The 13,760-nt window shown below is 34.6% G+C and overlaps 1 protein-coding gene across 1 annotated transcript in view; it reads left to right on the top strand.

Moving 5' to 3' along the window:
- Positions 1 to 12,733, top strand: part of galnt13 (polypeptide N-acetylgalactosaminyltransferase 13) — a 53,453-nt gene extending 40,720 nt beyond the window's left edge. Inside the window, exon 12 of the mRNA XM_088930463.1 lies at positions 9,442 to 12,733. Within this exon, the coding sequence (XP_088786589.1) occupies positions 9,442 to 9,582 (141 nt within the window). The 3' untranslated portion in view covers positions 9,583 to 12,733. The remainder of the gene's footprint in view (positions 1 to 9,441) is intronic.
- The last annotated feature ends 1,027 nt before the right edge of the window (positions 12,734 to 13,760 follow it).

Raw genomic sequence — 13,760 nt, 5'->3', positions numbered from 1 at the left:
GAAACAAAAGGGAGATGAGCATTCAAATAAAAAGTGTGGAGATGCTCTTACTTTAAACAAAAAGCAGTGTACTATATGAATAACTTAAATCTAAGTGTATAATAAATTATTAGATATTTAACTGGTTAAACAAAACGTCCTTTTGAAACAAGATGCAGAAAGGGTTTCTTGATAGAGTACTGTATCAATTACACTGAAATATCACTTGAATATTCTAGATGCTTTGGAGACATTAAGCGAATTATAAACTGTATTGATTTTTCTTTCTACCTCACATTCAGTATGTAGGAAAATGGGAATATGATTTTAAGGTAAGCTGCCTTTTGAATGGTTAAAAGGATGTTCTTTATGCTTAAGCACAGTAGAGCTCTCCTGTGGCACAGACTCTGCCACTAGAGCACTCTTCCATTTACATTCAGGAAGTGTTTTGTAGATTTTAGAGCATTTCATGTTTTTGTGCTTTATTTATTTATATAGCACTTAATATTTTATGTTTAAATATTTAATGATTTAAAAGGGTTTGACACATCTTGCATAACTTAGTGTTTCTTGTCAGTCAAATTGTCTTTTTTCTTCTAACAAAGTCAAGTGTCCTTCAGTAAGATCTACATGTATTTGTTTTATCTTAAAACTGGAGGACAAATTTGCTATAAATGCTTAGTGTACAAAGCCTTATCTTTGGTTAAAACGTTGTTTAACCAGTCTTTTCATTTGGTGTTGGATTAGTAATGGTAGTAAATTTCTAGTACAATATCATCGTAGACATCATGGTCCATGTTGTGGCATTATCTTGGAAGGTTACCTCTGTTTTTATACTTATTTGTGTGTTAAATACTGTAAGTATAATTAAGTGATTGACAGCATAAGTCACCTCAACTGATTTGTGTTGATTGACTGGAAATTATTTTTCTGGCAATATCATCTTGCTCATCAAATGCCTCTATATCTGTTTGATAAAAGAATACAGTAGATTTAGCACTTTCAGCATGGTCAACTAACTTTAAAACATTTTTTTCTTAGGAAATATTTACAAACCTAAGGCTATTGGTGACATAAAATATTTGTGAATTATTGTTGAAACTTCTGAGAGAAACATGGCATACTGTAAATATTTTAAGCATCATAATATATCATTTGGGGTGCCTATGTGTTAACTTGTACCATAAATCCTAACAGACCTCCCCCTTATCTTGTAGCTGTTGCCATATCTGCTAAGCTAATGTGCAATGCTCAGTGGGTCCTGGGGTATTCTAGCATTTTGTAAAATTAAATGTTTGCCAGTCATCAAGTATGTGGCTATGAACCTTACATACTTTATACTGTATATTGTATTAAATCTACACGAGACATCTGGAATCCACGTTTTTAATGCTTTCTGTCTATCAGAGCAGCTACTCTTCTGAGCCTCTGAAAACAAGAAAGACACTCAGCAAGTACACACAGAATACTATCACGCTTCGAATGTTTATTGCAGGTTTTATTTTTTGTGACATAAACAATGCAAATTTAACAGTAATTAAAATCAACGCCTAATCTGATTTCCCCTGAGTTTATTATTCAATGAAGCTGAGGATCTGGCAACTATTGTACTGTGGTCTGAGAATGAGTTGTTTGTTGTATTTTGTGCTCTGTGCTTTATTAGTACTTCCTGTGATTGCACTGTGTGTTTTCACTGGATCAATGGCTTTACAAACAAGAGAGCTACAGCAATAGTTGTGCGACTGTCTATGTTAGTCTCTTCATCAGGTTTACTTTTTGTTTTCTATTTCAATGCTTCATTTTTATCACACAGAAACACACTTTTCTTCACATCATCACCCAGTCATGTCTAACAATTAGCAAACTTGAGGATGGGAGTTACGGTCCTACTGTGGAGTATTGTGATAATAGCCCTTTGCAAACTTGGATTCTAAGGAACTACACAAGACTCGAAGTTTTTAGGAAGATCTTTTACAGTCCAACAGATTATTTTCTGTAACAGGTCTTAATACTTCCAGGTCAGTATTCTAGCCCTTGCCATTGTGTATTGTGATGATTTAGAAAATTAGTATGCAGGTGCTTAAAACCTCTTTAAACCTGCAGTACTACAGTATGTGTTGTTTTGTTGTTTTTACACATTTGAAGTGATGCATATTTTTATGTGTTCCTCGTGTTCCATCCACTTACTGAAGTTCCTGCTGTAATGAAATTACTGTTTTATATATCTCCATGCAGTATTCACCCCCTTCCAATGATGTCCCACAAATAATGTATAACATGTTTTTAAAGTCAGTATTTATAATCGAAACTTGAATTCTCAAACAAAAACAGAGTAATACAGTATGTCTGCACAGACAAACCATAAAAGCTATATAAAAAATGAAAATGCTGATTGGGTAAGTATTCACCTCCTTAAGTCAGTATTTGGTAGAAGTGTGGTGATCAGTTAGCAAGATCAGAACAATTTAGCAACATTAAAATTAGTAAAAAAGTCAAAAATTAGATCCCTTTAAAACACAAAGACACTACTACAAAAAAACTAGATAGTATGTGAGTGGTGCTAGCCTCATCTTTTCCACTGCTTAAAGATAAAAATCCACTTGACATTAATTTTTCTGTATAAATTTTTTATTACTTTTTTAATGATTTCAGTATCTCTTTTACTGCTTTTGTCAGACATAGACTGAGCCTGAAATTAGATCTATTGTTTGATTTTTATATACCTCATTTTTATATTACCTCATGTACTCAGTATCAAAAGAAACATATTACTTTATTTCTGCATCTATGTTCTTAGAAAAACAAATGCAATTGATTTTGGATATTGATTGTTTTCAGTGTCATTTTAATTAATTGATCATTCATGACAGATACACTCAAGTGAGTTGATGGGGTGCAGGTAATAAGGCGATTTAATCTGTTGAATGTCAAGTCTGATAAAACTCAAGAAAGAAAAACACAGAAAAGAGCCAATATACCCCACTTATCAAGATAACAGTGCCTTAGTACCTTCAGTATGTTGAGGCTGGACTAAGTCAGCACACTATTGCTGGAATGTTCACTGCAAGCAATTTCTAACATGATAAGTTGGTGCTCCAAAACACATTTTATTGATTACAGGCCATGATCTGAGAGACAGCGAGTCACAATACTTCACCAACAGATCATCATGTTCTATCTTAGGGGTTGTTTTCATTCTATCATTTTCACAGCTTCAGAAATGCCAGACTGCAATGTGAATAGTACAACAAATGGCAACATTTGATTTTTAGCAGCAATGCTAAATAAATCTAAAGCTGCACGACCTCAGTTTAGAAGCACACTTTATCTATATTTCTAATGAAATTTTTCCACTGCTATTTGAGTACATCTAGTCAAGATGAATCAATTGTATATTAAATTACAATAAATTAATATTGGACATAACCATCTCTTGCAGCAGTTACTACATTGACTGATTATTTACCCAATTACAATTTGAATCTGATATCCTTGGACTCATATTCCATTCTCTGATGAGATCCACTCAGGGCCTGCAAGGCTTTGAAGGTGACTTTGAAGAGCATTGACCTAGTGGTCAGTGATGTCCCTGAGATGCTTGATCCTGTATGATTTATAGATTGATTCAAAGAAAAGCATATTCACCCTTTTGAACCCATTTAATCAGCCAATGTGCCAATTAGCCAAATTCATTTAAACTTGTAAGAATCTGAAAGCATGAAGGATGTCAATAACGATAGGTGGCTCGCAACAGAATGTGTAGCGGGATTGTTTCAGTCATTCACTAAGGAATTTGGAAACAATTCTATAGATGTGTCATTACAACAGTCCTTGTACAGGACATAACTTTCAGTCATCCACTTTGTGATCATCCTAATCATGTGATCCCAGCTTCTCGGGAATGTCACAGTAATTGCAGACTATCTCTCTAAATGTTAAAAAGATTTACAACTTGCCAATTTAGGAAATTGTAGACAAACTGTAGTAGGAGTTGTTTCTACTTAGATTTTGACATTCAATGGCGTAACTACTGTAGGCATTAGACTTAAGATTGTTGACCTAATTTCACAATATACTCATCTCTAAGAAATAGGTTTTTCAATATAAACATCTAACAGAGGATGACTTAACCTTAAAGCTGTAAGCAACCTCAGCTGACTACAGAGCACGTGTTGGACGTTAAGTTCAAGCGAGTGATTTGTCATCTCGGAAATGTTCTCAGTCATTGACACCCGTTCTAACCAATTTATCAACATGCCATACTGTATATATTTAATTTCTACTGTGCTAAAAATATCTGCAGGTCTTCCTGAAGGCCTTGCTGGTTAACACTGCTTAGCTTGCAGCAGCTTCAGGGTGTTCGGTTCAGTGCCAACTTTGGGTGCTGTCCGTGTGCAATTCACGTTCTCCTCATATTTGCATTGAAGCTCTGATTTCCTCCCGTTTCCTAAGGATATGCAAATTAGGATGGACTGCCAACTCTATTTTTTTTCTCTCATGGTACATAGTGGAAATGCATTTTAAACCAAGAACAGGAAGCACTTCCTTACCTAAAGCAATGTGGGAATATGGAACAAGTTACAAAGTTGCTTTCAAGAAAAAGCTAGATGATTTCCTTAGATCAGTTAGCCATGCATTCCCAAATTACTGTGGCTAGACTGGTTGAATGGCCCCCTCTTATTTGTAACCTTGTTATATTCATATGGTTGTCCTTAACTGGGTTGACTTCCTCACCTTTTTAAATGGCTTCAGAAACTGTAATTCCTTTACCCTGTGCTGGGATGAGATTGCACAGATTCCCTTTTAAATGTACTAAATATGTTTACCCTCATGGATAAATTCATGTGTCCCAAAGGTTGGTTGCTTTATTGTTTTTTCAGCAGAGTGGGTTTGTTTATGGTACTTACAACTTGTTACATTGACAGTTATTATAATTGTAAGTGTAAGAGGTACTGTAGGGCATTGACAGGCTTGGAGTATTATTCCTTCCATCTGTTAGAGCAGGTGAAACACAGGGAAACATGCTATCAGCTGTCCCTGTCACCCCTATAGAGCCTCATGCGAGACCTGGTGAGACTCTCAATTACTGGGGTGGTAGGTTAATTAAGAACCCTTTTTGAGGTTTGCGTTCCTGTTGTGCATCACTGAGACACTTTGTGATTAAAAGACAATAATGATGGTATAACAATCACAATGTAGCTTCTTCATGTTAAATGTATCGCCATTTTTCATTGGCGATACATCTTTCTGTATGAGAAAGACATTTCTGGATTGGCTTTTGCACAAATTGCATTGAGCTGTTTCTATTTTAAGGAAAGCAGTGAGTATTCACCATAAATACAAAGTCAGCAAAAAGAGCAAATTCTTTAGACATTCAGTATCTTTTTTAAATTGTTCTTTTTATGCATTGCAACATAGTAAATGTGGTAAATCAGCTGTACTGAAAGCAGACTTACAAGTCATATTCATTAGGTTGTAGGACTTCAGATGTGCACATTTATAGAGACTACCTTATGAGACTTTTAAAGTAGATAGCACGCTTTTAATGAGAGTTTTTATTTCCAGTGAACAGTGATAAAATAGTAATGTAAGAGGGAACTGCTCTATGTGTTTTTAATATTTCCATTAAATATAGATTCTCCCTGTTCATTTCTTCAAAAAAGTGAAATACAGAATCACCACAATGTCAAAAGTACTCTATAATGGTACTGTATCAAAGGTTTTATTGAATAGGTTAATCAGTACACTATATGAATCAGATATTCTTATATTAATCAATTTGAAATGTGTATGCATCTATTAATAGTAATTAAAAAACAGTACATTAGAAGACATTACATTCAGCAAGGCATAAAAATGCAACAAGTATTGGAACTAGAAGCATTTGTTTAATTTTAAAGTCATTCTCTATATTAATGATTTAACAATTATGATGTGTTATTTTTTATTTGTTGTTTACTCTAAAGCTTACATTTTCTTTAGGGTACATGCTTTAGGTTACAAAAGTTAACCTCTGGGATTTGTGTTTGCTTTGCTGATTTTCTCTAACTTGTAAACTACAGTAGGACAGCTGGTTTATCTATAGACTAACTAGAAAACTAGATATCTACAGTATGTGATAACAGACTTGTGTATGTGTGTTGTTTTCTTTGCACTTTGCCTAGGTAAAGAAGAGGCATGCTATTTTCATAAGGAACAATAAATATGTTTATTCCATGCTGAAAAGAGAAGAGAGAAAACACAATGTTTCGGCTGTGGAGCCTTCTTCAGGTGATAGACTCACACCCAAAGAAGGCTTCACAGCCGAAACGTTGTGTTTTTTCTCTTCTCTTTTCAGCATGGAATAAACCTATTACTTATTCCTTTGCAGACTATGCATGCTGACACAGCTACCCACCTGAACTATTTTCATAATATTTAGATTCATTAGAACTATACTATTCAAGGACACAAAAACGTTTTAATATTTTTATACAGTAAAATGTAAACTGCTATCTACTTAAAACTCTGATATGCGTTATTTTTAAATCATTTTTGGTGAAAATTGTGCTTTACAAATAGTGTAAAAAAGTTCAGTCTAATAAGATGCGCCTAGAACATTTACTAAATGAGTCATTCCTTGGATACAAGTAAAATGTTTAATCAAGGTTTAATTAAGGATTTTGCACAGTAAGATATCAATCAGAGTAAAGGAGTTCTATCCATTGAGTTCAACTTATCTTTTAACCCAGTTAAGTATTTTTGCTTTGAAATTTGAGGAGATTATATAAGCAGTTGCCTGAGGACATTCAGTAAACTGAAATAATTGTATTTTAGCTCTAATTTTTATTGACCGTTTTGTTTCTTCTTTATTTTACTTATGACACTAAAACAAATGTGGCATATTTTGCATCAGCATATCATGGTTAATTTTAAAGCCCCCCATTTTAACTCAATTTGATTTTATAATTGCTATAAATGGATGAAACAATAAACCTTATTGTCAGAGCAGAGATTTTATTTTGTTTTGAAGCATACAGTCTTCTCTTAAATAGGCAGACTGCAGAGTCCATCCTTTGAAACCTGCAGAGAGGAACAAGAGCTGCTTATGGTATTTCAGATGACACTGCAGAATTGCGGTTTAAAGTACAGATTTTTTTTCCTTAATATAAAATACATTCTTGAGATATGTGACTTCAAAAAAAATGACAGCAATTTTTTTCCAATTCTGTTTTTGCTGATGCTGCTTTACTGAGAAATGCAATGTAAAACTTAAAAATTAGTTTTGATATATTTAATTATTTTATTGAATTAAGTTGCTCATACTTGCATTTTAGGTGAGATTTGCTCCCTCAGTGTTTTATTGCGCTTTGTGACTGAATCATAGTCTGTAGACTCTGGAGAGGGGTTAATTATTTTTTAAGGGATTCCTGTTTATTAGTCACTTTAGTTACCTTTACAAGTGCCAGAAATCAATAAATACAGTAAAATCTGTAATTACATGTAAGTAGCTACAATTAATTCCTTTCATTTGCATTCAGTTGTGGGATTTTGTTTAGCTTCTATCACTTTTTACTGATGCATGTAGCCTGCAGAAAGTCAGGGATTAGATTAATGGAGCAGTATGTAAAAAGTGAGGAATGGAAAAGATAAGACAAGCAGAGATTATATTCAGGATGAGCTGGAGTGGACACGGCATTGGTTAGACAGCAGTGTACCAGGGCCTGGAGCAGAAGACGTGTAGAATAGTTGGTAGGTAATGGATTCTTCAAATGGTGCTCATGATCAAGTGGCAGGAAAATGCCAGAGAAACACTGTCCTGAAAATAGGAGGGGGGAGAGGTCAAGGTCAATACTGAAGACTTCCAAAAAGAGAGGAAGGAAAGAAGATGGAGAGACTGGATAAGAGAGAGGCCCATGGAAAGGGAAGAAGCGAAAAGGAGAAAAATGAGGAGTGGCATTTAAGATGAAGACCATTTATCCAAGTGTAGATGGCTATGGGTCAAGCAGAGATAATGGAGGAAACATAAGATTCAGAGGAGGGGAAAGAGCGGACATTTCAAGCATCATCAACATGATTACAATATGGTAAACCTGGCAGAGAGATGAAAGGACCTAGAGAGTGGGTGTAGAGAGAGACCAGCCATAGTTCCAGGAAAGAGCCTTGGGGGACACCGTGGGCAGAACGTGAGCCTAGATCTTGAACATTTCTGTGTATTATAAGTAAGCTAATTCATGATTAGAGTACCATTTATATGAAGCAGAAACCTGAAATGGATCAAGCTAAACAAATCAGATCCACAGATATAAGTACTATTCTGTTTCTTGAGTACTTGAATATATATCTTTAAAATACTGTATATTCGTTTTGCAACTTCACATATTTGCAGGTGTTCCACTGCTGCCGTTATCAAGTAAATCTTGAAAATATAAATGCACATGCAAAGGTTAACTAAAAATCAAGTGTTTTAGTGCTTCTTTTACATATATACTGTTGTGTATGTACTGTAATGCACTAAATCTGATTATATGAATTAAAGTTAAGTTAAAAACCACATTTTGTGCGGGATTTGTTTTGTGTTAAGTGAAATCTCACAGTTTAAAGCAGTTTAAACAGTTTAAGGGGATATATTTCAGAATGTCAGTCACCATTTCCTTGAGCCAGCCCTGGTTAAGTCTTAATTTAATACTCAGTATTGCTCAGTATTATTGTACTTTGTGTTGAAACAGGAGACTAAACTAAAGCATAGATGCAATGATTTAGGTCTGAAGGGCCACATTGTCTAGGTCTCTATAAATCATCAACTAAAAGTAAAGACCTTTGAAAATTGTTAAATGGATGTAGTCAAGATAATTATGTCAAGTAGTTTATTATGGGCTGAAATGAAAAATAAAAGCCCTATAGCTAGGCCACGTCTATAGATGAGTTTCTACCACTAGGTGGGGGTAAACTGCCAATAAGAAACAATGATATTGTAATAAAAATATTCAAAATTGTGTTATAGAGAATTATACCATTCTCTGCAAATTGACTTTTAACCTGTGTAAAACGATTGCGATCTAGAAATATGCTTGTGTTCAGGCTCATCAGTAGAATTATAGCTTCAAGTTGACACCAATAAATGAAGTCTGATTTTATGCTTTGAGCTTTATCTTAACCTTGTTTCACTCAAGCTGTCAAACAAGCTGTGATGCTAAATCATTTAGTGTCCTTTGGTACTTTCCAGTAAAGGTAAAACTTAAATCAATCAAACTCCCTTGGAGAAAAAAAAAACTGACTCATTTTTTAATGTTTTTTTAATTGTGTTCATTCATACAGTTTGATAGGCCCTGAAATCCACTCGTGAAAAGAACAGGGGTAGCAGCCCTGGCTTTCAGCATGCAAATATTAGGTCTTCATTTAGAAAAGTTAAAAGGATCACATTGCATTTTTAGAGATTCTCCCAAAATGAACTTAAAGTCTGTATTTTTTTAAATTTCTCAGAAGATGACACTTCGGCATGTGAACAGCAACCAGTGTCTCGACATGCCGTCAGAGGAGGACAAAATGGTTCCCACCTTGAGGGACTGCAATGGCAGCCGATCCCAACAGTGGCTGCTGAGGAACATGACCCTGAGTGCTTGAGGCCGATGAGGACTCGACACAGACTGGCAGTATCCCCAGGGTTCTCACCATTTCATATCTAGGTTCTTTTAATGTGGATGAAGCAATGTCACCAACACTGCCTGGCTCCTTTAGTACTGTATGTACAGAATCTGGTGGACTTGTGGACCATGGCTTTTCTTCTTCACAGCCTTGACACTGGAAGCGTACTCAACATGAAGCACTGTAGGATGCCGCAAGAGACGCTGAATGCAATTAGCCATTAACATTTTGTGGTGCAAACAGACCAGAGAAGGGTTTAGCCATTCAGGTTCATTACAAAACTGTTAAATTATATCAAGGGAAATTAAAGATCATTCAAGATGTTTCTGCCATACTCCTGAAATTGGACTTGGCAGAGTACAGAAATGTATCCTTCATAAGTAGTAAACATTGAAAACAGTCACCGATATCTGTGTACAGATGCCATGTTATTGGATAGACTTAATCAAATTAACACTCAGGGGATTTAGGGTATGTTTTGAGACTGTGCCCTATAAAAGTTCTTGGTAATGCCAAATTCACTAGGAGTATTAATTCTAATAAAGGGGCCAGACAGAGTACATTAACCTTTTTATCAAACCCAGTTGGAGATAAATGGCATAATTTGGCAGCTGTAATGAAACTGCATATACTGTTCACTTTTTTTTCTCATTTTTTTCTGGACTTGAATCCAACAGTTTGTGAATGCTTGTCAGATCTTTGAAAAAAAATGAGGTAAATGCTTTTACAGATTGTGCAAGAGGGGAGATTGTGGGAACTTCTCTGTATTTTCAGGACTTGACACTGTATATATCAAGAGGTATAATGAGGATTTTTTTTCATAGCATAAAAGAAGAGAAAATGAAGATGATGATGATTAGTGCTATTTCAACCTTTGTGTTCACAATGACTGACTTGTGTTTTGCTCTTTTCCGTTAGCTAAGCTAATTGGTTAAAGTGAGCATGAGCAATTACAGATCAGTTTTAACTTAATTCTTATGAGAGATGAAAACCAGGCGCTACAGGATCTGCATTGTATATACTGTAATAATAAAACGTTTTATTAATACGTAATATCTTAAAGGATTAATAAATGCGTAAAACAAAACGGGGAAAAAGAAAGACTAGTAGTGCCTAGTAGATGCGGTGTCAATGGGAGTTTATTTTTGGTACAAACTTTTAATTATACTCTAATAGCAAAATATATCAATGCATTAGAACATGTGTAATAGTCATTGCATTTTTATCATTTTTTACATGGACCAAATTATTAGTAAAAAAGATCAATTGTAAAACAATTGTTTAGGACTCCAAAGCCTTTTTCCCAGTTAGAAAGGGTTAATCATGTGAGGAGTCATGTCTCGCCTAGAATTTGTGTTGTTGTCAAACATACTTTCTTAACTGTTTGTATAATATTTGTGTTTTGGGTATTTCACTTTCTTTTTGGTTATTTTCATATTCTTTTCATATAATGTGCTCTGAATAATTGACAAAAGCTAAAGAAGGCAAAAGTAGAGTGGGGGGTTACTAAAAAACAGAAGACTTAGTGGAAGATTAGTTCAGATGTTAGTGGTCCATTCTTTGGAAATGGACTTGCTGGTGTCTCTTTCTATCGTACTGCAATGTGGCTGAGAAAAATTAAAATGGAGTAGGAAAAAGTTTATGGATTATATAATTTCAAAACTGCTCATCGCATTGTGTTTGTTTGAACCAACATCATACTGTATGTTCCAGTGCTCAGTTGCATGGTTTTTATTCTGTAAAATAGAGTTGTTAAAGTTGTTGCTTGAAATCATATGGAATTGTGTAGAAAATCGGCTTGAGAATGCGCAACCCTTCCCTTTTACAGCAAGCCAAAAAAGGAGCTTCTAGGCCTCAGGGGGAAGTGATGAGAGTTGTATCCTTCCTCCGTTAGTTTTCTTCTTTTGTGTTTTTGGAAGTTTGAAAGGAAACAGTCAGCCTGACAGCACAAGTCAAAAGAAGATGCTCTGTAGTTCTCTGAGGGCACAGCCACTGGACGGTGCAGAGTCAGACTGAACAGTAAATACAATTATGTCTTGAAAAAAAAAAGAAACAAATTAAAAATGATTTGAAATTTTTCAGGTGATACATAATCCAGAGAAAGTTTACATAGCCTATTCCAATAAGCAACCTCAAAAACCTGTACTATCACGGCTAAACTCTTTTTCTTCGGTCTACTGTTAAATACGGAGGACTGTAAATGTACCACTCTCGGCAAGGTTCAACAACAGTAGTTTTGTATCACTGTTTAAATGCATTTATATGAACTCGCTCTAGGTTTTAGAAGTTCTGTACATATCTTGTTCAAACCAATGAAATGTTAACCATTCACATTTATAGAAATATTTTAGCTTACATTTGTTACATTTTTTGAAGAATTGCAGTGTAATATTCTCACACAAAACACTTTACATTGTAAATAATTGTCTATGATCAGATAATGTATGTACTGTATACTGTATACAAAACAAAATATTTTTTTAAAGAAATATTAATGGGATAAAGCCCTATTTAAAATGCAGGTAAGAAAGTTAACTCACTTGTAAGTATGCTCTGCAATTATTTTACATGTTATTATTCACCAATAGTGGAAGAAATGCCATGTTATGTTTAAAAATATTTAGTTTCGAAATGGGCCTGTAATACACGTATGCATAAATAATTGACCTATAGTTTTGCTCAAGTTTCATCCAAAATCAGCAGAAAATTTGCAAGCCAGAAAAAAAAAGATTTAATCTCCAGGATATTTGTAGGTAGCTCTCTGATAGAAAACGTTTTCTTTTTACAAAACAACTTGTGAAAAATTGTTGCTGTGCTGAAGTTTTATTCACTCTAATCTTGAATACTCAAAACTTGCCATTGAAAACTGTTCAGTGATTTTATTTTAATTATACTCTCAGTTCTCTGTACATATCAGGTATACACCATTAAGATGGCTAGTACTGTAAAGTTGGGCTTTTCTAATGGTCCTCTGATGCTGCTATTTTCAGTGCATGGTTCAGAATTAAAAAGATGTTTCTGTTCAAAGGATTCTAAAAAACTGTTGTACCAGTCTTCAAGTGATGTCAATTGCCATTGCTGTATAATTAAAAATTTGTACATTTTTGACTTATTAAACTTTACAACTTTATGTTTGAGTTCATTATTCTTTACTCTTGAGAAAATATTCTGGGTCTAGTTTCTAGCTACTGTATAGGTCTACATATTAAGTAGACCTTGGAGTTCTAAACAAAGATATAGATTTTCATATATGCTCTATGTGTGAATAATGGCTTTGTGGTTTTTAAAATTCTTTATACAAGGAGAGTGTTCATATGTTATTTTGGTTACAGTGATCTTTATCTCATGATGTTTGACTTTGTCAGTCTCAGCACAGTTCCTGTTATACATTCAATAATGTGAATGCTCCTGAATAAGGGCATTACCCAGAGTGAACTTGTTGAAAGTGTTTAAGAAGAGAACAAATCACTGAAAAAAAAACAATTTTCATAACTTTATGAAGCAACAAATAACATGCCAGGTAATTTTAAAGTGGCAGATGGGAGATGCCACACCAATGACAAATGAATCAATTACTGTATGTATAGGAGCGTGAACCCATAGTATCAAATTAAAAAGGTTGGACAAAATAATAAGTACCTAAGGAAGAAAATCGGGCAATCAAAGCTTACTCTCCCTAAGAAAGTACACACCTGAAGAAGGCTCCACGGCCGAAACGTTGTGTTCTCTTTCTTCTTTTTTTCAGCATGGAAAAACCTATTACTTGTTCCTAAGAAAGTACATGCAAGTTCTATTTTCTAATACTCATGGCACCACCAGAACCATATTTCTGAATTCCAAGGATTTTTTAATACTTCTGACATCTAATAAAACAACATGTGCCTCGGTGCTTGCTTTGTTGCATTAACATGATCATGCACCCCCCCCAATTGCAATGTATCCAAGGATACGCATTCTTCAAATTACACTATAGTGGTACAAACAGACCAGGATGCATCACAAACATGGTATTCAACCTCTGAGACTTCCACTGAAATAGGGAATAGTGAACATGACTGTCGCCAGGAAACACTTCATCAATTTTTTTATCTCCTGCAGACGCTACAGTATGTGCGTTGAATTTAATATTGATTAAATCCAGTATGTTTTATTCATGT

The sequence above is a fragment of the Atractosteus spatula genome, chromosome 13 (genome assembly GCF_055471065.1).
Source record: "Atractosteus spatula isolate fAtrSpa1 chromosome 13, fAtrSpa1.hap1, whole genome shotgun sequence".
Taxonomy (NCBI): domain Eukaryota; kingdom Metazoa; phylum Chordata; class Actinopteri; order Semionotiformes; family Lepisosteidae; genus Atractosteus; species Atractosteus spatula.
Note: the sequence above shows the minus strand (reverse complement) of the source record. Positions and strands in the feature narration are given on the sequence as shown.